This window comes from Ostrea edulis, chromosome 4 (genome assembly GCF_947568905.1).
Source record: "Ostrea edulis chromosome 4, xbOstEdul1.1, whole genome shotgun sequence".
Classification (NCBI taxonomy): domain Eukaryota; kingdom Metazoa; phylum Mollusca; class Bivalvia; order Ostreida; family Ostreidae; genus Ostrea; species Ostrea edulis.
Window position 1 is genome coordinate 24855952 of NC_079167.1, and position 13130 is coordinate 24869081.

Sequence of the window (13130 nt, forward strand, 5' to 3'; positions counted from 1 at the left end):
ATTGCTCCTTCTCCAAAGTGGCAGGGGACAGGTTTTTTATACGCCCGTCTTTAGACGATACGGTACGTAGACGGTACGTATTATGGTACAGCGATGTCTGTGGGTCCGTCCTGCCGTCGGGTCACGTTTGGGTTTGACCTACTTTTTAAAAAAAATTGCTGAATATCTCCCGAACAATTTCAGAAAGGCTTTCGTATGCTTTATGACAAGATATAGTGATTAAACGGTGTTTGATTTTGTTACGTTGGCCTTGGAGTATAACCCACTTTCAGAAAATTCAATATCTTCTGAATCATTCAAGCTAGAACTTTTATATGTTGTATATAGAGTTCCAATTGCAAGACGTTTCATTTCATACCATAATCTATGTGACTTTGACCTTCTAGAACAGCAAGGTGATGATAGTCATATTGGTGTTGAGTCTTCTCTGAGTTGTGTCGTGCCCCTTTCAAATATTTCATGGAAATAAAGATTGAAAAATCTTTTTATATAATCACAACAGCAGGGCCAGTGTAAGTTTTAGGTATACCGAATTATTTCACGTATTGATATTATATTGTAAATATGATATTAAAAGTGAATAAACTTTGGTATATTTTCAAGTCTTAATTTTTATAGATGGTAACTGATTTCTGTTCTTTTTGGTTTTATTTTGTTTTTTCCGACCGACATTTTATTTATAATGTATATTTTTGCTCTTATGTAGATATTTAAAATCTTAGAATTGTATGTAGAAAAAATATTGAATTGAATAATAATCATAATCTTTCAAAATATAGAAGTTTCATTGCCACACAAATTATCTTCGGTTTAAAAGCATCAAATGTCGTGTAGTACTTTTTGCCATAAGAAGCCAAAGTAATACATCCTGTTTCAAGCTGTTCCGTTAAAATTTGAAAATATGCAAGTAATTTTATGTAAGACATTGCTGATGTGGCTTTTCAGATCTCCCCATCATTTAATTTCCTGCCTCTTTCGTTATATGTACAATCTGTCAACAAAGAAGGCTATATTATGGGACTTCAGGGATGAAGCGACTGCGAGAACAAAATACTGATCCTTTGGAGCTGTTTTTTTTTATAAAAGAAACTGGTACGTACACGTGGTTCGATGTTATATAAATGGAATGAAAGGTGGAACATGAATATATCCAACATCGTCATAATGAAATCAGAAGATAAATAAATTCAGTCAATGGAGAGATAGTGGATAATAAAACTAGAAAGCGTCTTTGGAAGTAATATAGGAAAGTGAAGTTCGCTTCATTACTTATACAAACAATTACAGAGAGAGAACAAGCACCTCTTTATATACATGTATGTTTTTGTAAACTAAATTGTTTTGTTTTTGTGGTGTTTGAACGTGTGATATTGGGAGTTAGTCCTCATGGACTAATAGGCCTTGGCGTCACACATGATTGCAACCACCAACTTGTAGAATTGACCAACATACTTGAAAGCATGACCGTAAACCCTGATATATTGGAGGTCAAATGTCCCTTCAGTGCAAGAAATATGATATTTTAGAGGACATAGATTCAACGACTATATTTTGCCTAAGTTTTCATTGTTTGTCATAACACTTTGTTTTCAGTATTAATATGTGCATTTAGTATTTTGTCAACCATTGATTGCATTATATCATTCCTATATTAAGCATTTGATATGAAGTTTTTTTTATATATATTAAAAAGAACCAAATACAGGATGGAAGAAAATTTTACAAACTAAAGGAAGACCTCAGATAGTGTGACTAGGTTCAGGGACAGTTACACATCCTTGAGAACTCAGTATGTAATTTGTCTTGTGGACCACAAAAGACATGGGTATTGTCAGAATACTTCAAGACAACACCCATAACTCAAATATTTCAAAACTCACAGACTTTTATTTTTGGAAGTCATTCCATATATTGTCAGGATTAATGTTGGTAGAAAGCATTGATTATAGAGTAGTGTGAAATGCATTTTGGTAATTTTGAATTACTTTATTCTATTCATATACTGCATGTGACTACTTAATTGTAGATACATGTATAAAATCATGAAAAAGATTTTGCATTAATATTCTACTAGAGATATGTTTTCCAATTCATTATTGATATATAAAAACAGAAAACTGATTTATACAGTATCTAAGACTTTATTGTAGGGTTATGTCATATATATATATATATATATATATATATATATATATATATATATATATATATAAATCAAATCTATATTCATTATATACTAAGATACTAAGAATACAAGACAAGCACTTGAAATTTACACAAAACCGTAAAACCTAGTGTTTAAGCACTAACATGAATATTACATGTAATTATTGCATATATTATGTTATTTTCTGTTTCTTTGTTATATGCATCAAATATGAAATTAGTAGTTTGACAAGGAAAAGGAATTATTGTTATAGGATTTATTTTTATTATCAGGTATACATAGTTTCAATTCCAACATCGTCAAGTTGTACAAACAATAACATTTTGATAATAAAAAATAAGAAGTCATTTACTTGAACAAATATGATCACTTATACACTCTTACACCACATGGTGTCAAATAAACAATTTATTTCTAAACATTATATACGTAGTTATATTACGTTTATTACATTACCTGTAACTGATTTCCCCGTGCGTCGGTGTTTACAAGAACTGTAGTTTGGAGATTGTGTAGATATGTCCTGCCCTGGAACATCCTAGCTCACTTCAGTTGAATCGATCACAAGGTGAGAGAAATTGAAATCACCAAAAACTTGACTTGCATTTCAGGAGGAAGGAAATCGGAAATCTTATTTTCAAATATGCCCTGGTAGAATGAAAGGTGAAGATAACCAACAGTGATCAATCTCATAACTCCTATAAGCAATACAAAATAGAGAGTTTGGCAACCAGGGGTGTGCAAAGAAAAAATATGCGTAGTCGCAATATTATGCAGTGTTGTCTTACTGGTGTTGAAGCACTGTGCCAAATCCTAATGGGGACAATTCAATATCAGTTTCATTAGAGTCACGAACTGGTCTGTTCTAGATATATTCCCTGGTGTCCATATCTTGACAAATGTTAAGGGAAACCTCTGAATGGTAGAATCAATTTTGTATTGATTTTAGGAGTTATGACATTGATCACCGTTCGTTATCTTCACCTTTCAATGAAACATGTCTATCTTCAAGGAGGTGTACATCTGCATCTAAAAACAAGAGTTCAGGTAGTATACTGAAGTACATGTATTACAGAAAGATTAATCATAAAAAATGTACGTTGCAAACGCCTTTTGTCTATTTTGTAGAACATCTAAACATGGTATAATGTATACTATTTCTAATGGTTATTGGATGCATTGATTCTATATGCAACTGGGGAAAATGTTTTAAAGTAGCAATTGACACGCACACAGTCTGAATCCGCCATATACCTATAAATTACAATAAAGTTATAAAACCATTGCTTTACGCAGGCCACGATCTGAACCACCTCAATGTTTCTCAAACCCATGTACCATTGTTCCTTTTCAGTCTTGGATAGGAGAAAAGACTGTTGAGTGCCTTGATATATTTTCTTTGCACATTGTAGTTGTATCAGTGTATTGCACAAGCCATACACTCATTATAGAGTTTTTGAAACATTTTGCATAATTTCGCATATTTGTGTGAATTCAGATTAATTCGGCAAGTATTTTTGTTGAGTTCTTTACATTTTCTTGCAGGTTTGTTTCATTACTTTATCGAAATACCCATCACTTTTTTAATTCTTCACAGTGCTCTTTAACCACTTCTATAGATAGATCAAAAGAAACAGAAAAAGAGGTATTGTTAAATGTTCACTAAGAATATTTTATATCCTATCAGTAATGTGACATCGGGAAATTCTCTACTAGTATTCCCAATACTGAGGGATATATCCCATTCAATGATGTGTACTGAATATCTATGCTTATAAATTAACAAATGTTGGCAATAAATTCTGATATGCTTGCTCCAGAGTTACTGTTTGAACGTTTGATATTGTTTCATATGTGAGGTTAAGTCCGTAAACTAAAGGGTGTTAAGAAAATTCGTTCCATGATTCACATCATGCCTAAACTTATTTATAAACAACTCATATACAAGTTTTTAGGTTTTTAATAACCAGACAGTCCACCTTTGTTTTTCAATACATTTTTAATTTTGTTTGGCATTGAATGAATTAAAGAAATCAAATATTTCTGAGGTATCTCCCTCCATGTACGTTGAAGTCGGCGGCGTAATTGGCTCATTGTTGTTGGGCGCGGATCCTTGTAGGCCTCGCTGTTCAGAATACTCCAAAGATTTTCTATACAATTTAGGTCTGGGGAATTGCCTGGCCATTTTTCTTTCGAAATAAAGTTTGCTAAATTATTTTGACACCAATTTTGTGTTAGGAGGGCAGTATGAGGTGTCGCTCCATCTTGAACAAACGTAGCGTGTCCTGGATATTGAACCAACTTTCGTTCGTCAATCCTACCACTATTTTTCTGTCGATTCAGAGCAGGTTTTAGTTCTTTTTGAAGAATTTTATTCACATAATAGTCAGCATTAATAGTTTTGCCGGCTGGAACAATGTGAAGTTTGGACAAACCCTGAACTCCCATCGCATCCCATATCATGACTTTAGCGCTTGACTTGACACAGCTTACGTCTGGAACCTCATCTCACTGGGACCCCCATACAACATCGTCCTGTCGGTTCGGAACATGAAACAAATATTTTGTAGATTTTATCATTTTATGAAGATTAATAATTATATTTACCTATATATATGTACATGTCACTCAACGAAGGACACCCCCATCCTGAGACCAATGATCTGACACATCGATACATTTTTAAATACGATATTCATCTGATATTTTCGATGTTCTCAATTTTTCCGTGATTATAGAAGAAAAAATTGATTGCTTCGGCCACATTATTTGCGTCGCATTTAGTTACAGGCTGCTTTTTTGAGTCTACCTCTACGTCATTAGAAGCACCGTAACGGCTACGAAACTCAGGTGTGTCTGCTAATAAACGGATAATCGATTAATTTTAAGTTCCCGTATATTTTTAATCCATGAAAGTGTACACTATTCATTCAAGCAAAATCACTCATGATGTATACATTATTGTAGGTTTATGTCTTTGATTGAATAAAGATTTCTTGGCATTTAATTTTAATCACTGAAAGCGGATCCAACAGGAGAGGCTGTCTCATTAGATGTTCTGAAAAGTTCTACTCAAACGAATAATATTTTAGTGATTCCGTTAATTCCACATGCAAAGTCAGTTATTTTCATAAATAGAAAGCAAGATATATTGGCTGACCATCCCCCCTCCTCCATCTTACACAGGCACCTGGAGTATAAACACTACTACCATTATCACCACCCCTTTCTGGATTTTTATGCCCTCGAGATCGAAGATCGGGGGGTATATTGTTTTTGTCCTGTCTGTCATTCTGTAATTCTGTCATTCTGTCTGAAACTTTAACCTTGCTAATAACTTTTGAACAGTAAGTGATAGAGCTTTGATATTTCACATGAGTATTCCTTGTGACAAGACCTTTCCGTTGGTACTAAACCTTTTGACCTTCAAATTTGATCTACGTTTATATTTTTTTTTTTACATAGGTCATAACTTCTTGTTGGTAAATATTAGGGCTTTCATATTGTACATGAGCATTTCTTGTGACAAGATCTTTCTACTGGTACCAAGATATTTGTCCTTTTGACCTTGTCCATCTTCGGAATTGGCCATTATCGGGGGCATTTGTGTTTCACAAACACATCTTGTTTTTGTTGCGGCGATAATTTCTTCGAAATATGTGGATTCCCTGTATATCCCATCCCAATTTTGATTCATGTCTTTTTTATTACTTCTACCGGTATAATGGAATAGAAGTGTATTTCATTGTATAAACAGGTATAAGGCCAATCTCTAGAGCTTAAATAAATTCAGAGAAATTATACCCCTCCCCCTCCCCCAAAAAAGAATGCGAATTGAAAACAGAAATAACCCACCCCCTTACTTTGAAAAAACAATACATACCTAGGCAACAATGATAATGATAATAAAGTTTATTCATGGTATGCGAATTATATACATCCAGCATTACTTCGATTTATTCGACGTCCAAAGCAGTATAAGATTTTTGTGGTGAAAATGTACAATTTTCATAAAAAATATATGTATACCACTATAATTTCACTATTTATCATTTATTTATCAACTATCTCCACATGGTCCTTTCCTTCAATAAACTTGAATCACTGAAAAATGTAGATTCAATGTGCAGAAGTCTGCAGAAATTCAAGTACACATCCATTGTAAAAAAAAAAAAAAAAATGCCTGACGCATTTGAAAGTTTCCACACTGCTAATATTTAGAATGTCCATATGCTGATACATAAAGTTTCAAGTATCAGAAACTATCTGTACACATGATTTACATGAATTCTTACAAGTTTCTGTGAATGAATTAATCTTTAATAATAACACAGAACAGCTCCTTTTAACATAGTAATTTATTCAGCAAATATGCATTACAATATTACGGAAAAAATAATTACACAAACAACAACATTGTTATTTACTTATCAAGTAAAATCATGCGCATATAAAATACACATACCTAGTAAGCATTATGATACGCAATATGGAATTGTCCTGACTCTTCCAGGGTGCCAGCACTTGTGGGGTGACGTTCTGGGGGCAATCACTATAATCCACCAGGGATTACCCGAGTCCTAACAATTTAAACATGGCGCTAGATGTAACAGAGACTTGTGTATGCATCTGCTGAGGATCAAACCCGGGATCTCTGACACAACAGTCTAGTGCTCTATCGATCGAGCTAAAGGGCCAACACACCAGCCAGAGCTAGTACGAGGGCCCTGTAGCTGATTCTGTACTTCCAAATTTTTATCATGTAACCTTTTAGAAACTGACATGGTTCCAAGTGGTAGCAAACGTTGATTAGAGTTGTTTCATTTTCTTGGCGTGACCAGGGGTCCGTGTTTCCCCAACTATCTATTTTGTATTGCTTATAGGAATTATGAGATTGATCACTGTTCATTATCTTCACCTTGCATGGAAAAACCGTTATCAAGAAGAAAACAATTAAACGGAATACAAATAAAAGAAAACCCAACAGAAACAAAGAACAAGTGGTCTATTATGCAGCAGCAACCAGGAAAAATGTCTCCTTCAAAACGGAGGGTACTAGGAAAAATCACAACATTAATACAGAAAATACAAGGACAGGCCCTGTAACCAACCAACAACAAAAACAATGAGGACAATCAGGACGCAATCCGTATCAATCGAGGCCGACATCACACTCAGATACCCAGGGAAAGACCAATAGAGGATTCAAAACGAAAAACCAAACTATTTATAAAAACTATAAAAATTCGGGAATAACAAACGTGTTCAAACATAATGGCACCACGTATGCATCTGATGAATTCCAGGGTCCGTGGCTAGCAGTTTGGCTTGTGTTCGTTTTACCGCATTATTCGTGTTAGATCACCTGTCACGCTGGCTCTGGGAGGCGGTAGTTTAGATACTCGTAGCACACCACGTGGAACCTTATATGTAAAAGTAAATTGTGTATGTTCCTTCGCAGAGTGTTGATATTTTGAAGTGAGGGTAGTGGGTTTTCGGATGAGACGTTTGAAAAACCGAGGTTTCGTGACACGAAAAATTTTGACTCGATAAATAATCATCAATGCTACCATTCTGAGTGTCATGCATAGACGTACACTTAAGATACTTCAACTACAGCTGCAAAATATATAAGTTAAAATTATCAAAGGGACGTAACCAAATAAACAAAAACATCTTTTACGAGCATACCGATAGCTCAGAGGTTACATCGTTTGCTTCGTGACCTGCAGGTCATGAGTTGAAGTCCCGCACGTACCATGGGAGAATCCAACTTATGACGTAAAAATTGGCAGTGACCACTCCTTCGCCAAACGCTCAGCAGTTAGAAGTGAGAGTGGCCGGTCTTTTGGACATGTCCAGCCTCATGTGATGTCAGGCGTTAGTGCGTTAAAGAACCGTCACTGGTACAGTCCCGTAACAAATATGGTAGTTTACGTATAGCTGGTGACGTCTCAAAACAAAGAAACCAAAGAAATTTCACGAGCATTCTACATCATCTGCTGTTGGAAAAGTCGATGTAGATTAATATTTGTGTTATTTACTGAAGTTGTTATTATCTGTACACCATTACATTGCTGCACAAATAAAGCTCATCGAATATTGGTGCAGATTCTTCGGATGCTGGGAGAGTAAGACCTTCGCGGAATATATAGATATATAAAGAGAGAGAGATCAGATGAAATTCAAGTGCTGATGACTAACCGGAAGTCCTGTGTGGAGCATGTGATTATATATATATATATGTATATATATATTTCAAAATACGGCATACTATAAAACCTGGTCTGGCTCCATTGGCCTGACCCCAATTTTGGCGTATGATTTTGCTCCAACCCAAAGTTTAGCCTGGCTCAGAATTGTTTTGGCCTCAAATTTGGCCCGTAAATTTTTTTGTCTCATCCAAAAATGATCCCCCCCCAAATTGTGATTAATTTCATTGATCTATCAATTGTTTTAGTTATAGCAGATAGATGTGCACATTAAAATAATCATACACTACTATAGATCTGATTTTTATGGAATATTTATTGATCAGTTTATTGATAAAATTATTTTCTTTCTCTTTCTTAAATTATGTACCTATATATATATATATATATATATATATATATATATATATATATATATATATGAAGTCTGCATTTGCACACAGGAAATGAAGGAGGAAGAATATGACCTTTATATGTCAACATGGTCATGATGATATCAGCTAATGAATCCACAACATCACAGACTAGCTTTTGACTTTTACTCCACTCAGCGTTTTACTTCAAGCCGGCTCAGATAGGATGGAAGTGGTGATGACTAAGCGGAAACCATGTGTGAATTATGTGAGTAGATTTAAATAGAATCAGTGTTTACTTAGTCGTTTTAACATAGATGTATTTTTATCATTCACTCGAGTTATAAGGATTAAAACCTATTGTGTACAAAGAAATATTTACTACCGTAAAGGAATGAGAAAGTGTATAAGTGTGCAAATGGAGATATTTCAATCAATTCTGATACTGCAGCTATTCCTCGTAACAGTTATAAAAGGTTTGTTTATGTTTTCGCAACAAAAGATACCTTTTTAAAATCAAAAATAAGGGAGGTCTAAAGGCCGGAATGGAGGTAGTTATACTTAGAAGAGTACCAATATCTCCGCTAATAGTCATTATATTTTTATTCGGTAAAATATCCCATAATCTATGGGGTAAACCTTTCAGAATATATGCAATGATTTGAAAATCGAAGATGACAACTAATACAAATCCCTGCCAGAATGAGCAGTGATCGAAAAAATTGGTTCCGAAATAGAAAGGTGGTATCAAATATTTTATTATAAATCCTCCTATAGTTCATTATTTTTATTCGGTAAAATTTCCCATAAAGCATAGGGGAAGACAATTTAAGAAATATAAATAGAGTTGCATTTATTTGCTGGAAAGTGTTTGAAAATCCTACCGGAATAAGAAAATATGGGGAGAAAATAGAGAAGTCATATGAGTGTCGTTGTATTATAGAATCATATATCTCAAAAATATTGTATGTTGATTTATTCGGATAACTTTCCCACTATCTACGAGGCAAGATGTTTTAAAGCATGTAAAGTTTGTAGAATTATGTGCATGTTTAGTATGTGAAAATCCTGTCGGAATGAGTCGAGATCGTCAAAATTTCATGCCAAATAGGCGATCGAGTCGATGTTTTTAAAGTAAGTGTGAAAAATGCATTCAGACGGCTTCCGGAGTTCGGGTAATGAATGGTTGTCTACTAAACATTATCGTGAATAAAAATCAAATTTAAATACTATGTTGAGTTGTTTATTACAATTGTATTATTGTTTTTTAATTACAGTTCGATTTTGACGTTCTCGCAGGATTTTTATATCCTTACCATTAACAAGATGCAAAAAACATATATATTAGTAAAGGTCTTGTCCCGTAGAGTTTTGGAAATTTATCCGAATGAGATAATAAAAATTGTTTTAAGAGATATTACAGATTATGCAATACATACTCCTTCACGAAGCCTCCATTTTTTCACCACATTTACATGCACTCATTCTGGCAGGATTGCCACGTAGTAGAAATCATTTAAATGCCACATTTGTTATGTTCTGAAAGTGTGTGCCCCATAGATTGTGGGAAAAGTTTAACGAATGAGAAAATATGAGCTATTCTAGGAGATATAAAGAAATATGTGACACTGGCTACACTGGGAAAACACCAACATTTTACAACTTTCGTTTATTCCGAGAGGATTTTTATATTTTTTATCACAAAGAAAATGTTAATACATGTATCTTATGAAATTCTGAAAGGTGTTTCCCCATAGATTATGGGAGTTTTTACCAAATAAAAATATAATAAGTATTAGCGGAGATATTGGTACTTTTTTGAGTACCACTACATCCATTCCGGCCTTTAGTATTGTCCGGTTACAAAGTCTAAACTATTCATTCCTCTTTACGTAATTTTTTGCTTAAAGGTCAATGTTTTGGAAATGGCACCTGTGTCTGTCATTGTGTAGACTGCAGTGAAAAATGTGAGACTTGTTTGCCTGGTTGGGGTGGATCCAAAGACTACAATTGTCAAAGGCGTAAGACAAGAATTCACTTGATTTATTATCATAGAAAAACAAAAATTACCTGTACGTAGAGAAACGAATCCATCAGCATTGTCATATCATATTTTAGGAAACGTGTTATACCGGGCAGCAGCAGGAGATGATAAAGACGATCAAAATAAATTACTAGATGAAGATCTTTCAACTTCTTTAAAGAAAGAGGGCTCTAAGCCATATTTGAGAGTCCAACTAAATCAGTCAATAACAATTGACAAACTGGACATTACCCTTCTTCTCGGTAATAGTACATGTATCATTTACAATCGTTTTGTAAAATTTGTGATATTTTTGAAAGATTAGAGTTTTAACACAAAATACCTTTGATGAAATATTGTGTATTTTAGAACGTGATGTAAATTATACAATTTACATCAAAGACATGGAGTATGCTAGGACTAATGATGTGACATGCAACAAGTTGGAAAAGGGCAACAACATCGGGAAGAAAACTATGTCAATAACTTGTTATAAGCCGCTTTCTGGAAAATATCTTGAAATCGTTTCTTCAAAGAACGCACGTGTAGAAGTGTTTGACATTCAATATTTTGGTAAGTTTTACCTTTTTATTACCTTCCCTGAGTCAAACGATGATTCACTAAAGTACATGTAACCTATTCTTCGTCGTGTCTTATCTATGTCTTCTGTTGTAGTTTTGTGCATTTTTAGCTTCTTAAAAATTGCGTAGTTAATTTTCTCTGAATATCATATGTAGATACGTCTCCTTCGATGTAGGAAAACAATAAATGTATTTCATATAGTGAATTGTATATAATCTTATATTATTATTTTTACCTCTGAACTTTTTGCACATAAAGTGAGGCCATAATCTAACCACGAAGATAGATCCCCTGTAAACAAAGTTTAAGTGGAAAATTCAGCTGACCTATTTGTGTGTCCGTTATCTCACTTTCGTTTCTCCGAAGTCACTTTGTAATAGAAAGATAGTAGAATGCATTGTTGGGTGATTTACCTTCCTAGCTCTTACCATAAGAATTTACCTTTGTTTTTAAGGTAATATCTGGAAGACCTGTGATTTTCATGAATGCTGGACCAAAATTCACACGACAAAAAGTCACGGACAAAATCACCATAACAATAAGTTACAATAAGAAATTTAATGAAAGTAGGGCAAAATATCACAGAACAAAAAGTCACAGCTGATAAGAATATGAAGAAAATATTGGTTTTTGTATAAATTTTGGTAAAGGTTAAGAAAATAGATATGTAAAATGTTATATTTTGTATGAGAATTTTGTTTTCAATTTCCAAACTCTATATTTTAATGATAATGATTTAATAGTCATTATCAATTTTTTATTCCCTTTATCTTATTCATTGTGTAATATGAATTCGAGTTTTTATAAAAATAGAGGTTTTTCTTATTGATTAAGCTTTGTGGTGATGCTACATTAATGCTGATAATTAAGATTTGCGTCCTTTCACTCTCCATTATGTCAAAACAAGTAGTAAGTGGAGTCACATGATCAATAAAGAATTCAATGGTTTAAACTTTTTTTTAATAAGGACCCGAAAGTGCTAAATGTGGACTGAACAAAACTCATTTTGGAGACTTTTTGACTTGTGAATTTTAATCCTGTCTGATCGAAAGTCATCATTGTGATTTTTCCTGTAACTTTTTGTCCTACCTATTTTGTGACTTTTTGTCCTATGGCATGTTCGTCTACCGATTTTAACTTTTAATTCCGAGAAATGAATCTCGAGATGTCACACAACAAATGTGCTTACATGTATGACCAGTGTATTACTACTCAGAACGAGTCATTTAGCCAGACACAGATCATTCTCAAGTACATGTATATTTGTCAAGGCCATATATTTGTAATCTGGAAGGTGTAATAAAAGTTGTCCTTGATCACAGACACTGTAGATATTCGATTATCAGAGTTTAAAGAACCTTGATACACTGCACATTGAATAGTTCTAATACGTCTACATTTTCATAAGTTACACTGTAATAGATACATGTAAATGTGCTGCAATGAAATCATTATTTTGGATTGAAACTATAAGATTTTTATGAATGTCATAAAGAACCCTACAGTTTGCGCTTGCTGTGTCGGTGTTTATAGTGTTACATATATATATAGAATTAGAAAATAAAGCACTCCCTATAGTTGGTTTGCACACTTCTGGGTCAAAAGATCATAGGAATAAAGCATGTAAGTTGATACAATTTTAACACTCGTAAAAAAATAGCCATGAAAATTACCACTAAGAAGTGCAGATGATATTTTATTAATTTCATATTTATCTACTTTGAGGTGGTGAAGTAGGTTTAAAGTGTCTAGAAAATGTATGCTCGCTACTTTCACTTGCAATGTTTTCTATT

General features: G+C 33.7%; 1 protein-coding gene across 3 annotated transcripts in view; it reads left to right on the forward strand.

The window, feature by feature from the left end:
- The window catches only part of LOC125667235 (receptor-type tyrosine-protein phosphatase alpha-like), a 198616-nt gene that overhangs the window by 138778 nt on the left and 46708 nt on the right, over positions 1-13130 (forward strand). Inside the window, exons 2-5 of one of the 3 annotated variants that reach the window (XM_056162351.1) lie at positions 8823-9208; positions 10643-10753; positions 10851-11018; positions 11125-11328. The exons of 1 other annotated variant lie outside the window; for it this stretch is intronic. In XM_056162351.1, coding sequence (XP_056018326.1) covers positions 9127-9208; positions 10643-10753; positions 10851-11018; positions 11125-11328 — 565 coding nt within the window. In that variant the 5' untranslated portion in view covers positions 8823-9126. Of the gene's footprint in view, positions 1-8822; positions 9209-10642; positions 10754-10850; positions 11019-11124; positions 11329-13130 lie in introns of those variants that run through there. One more of the 3 variants, XM_056162352.1, reaches the window with a different exon arrangement.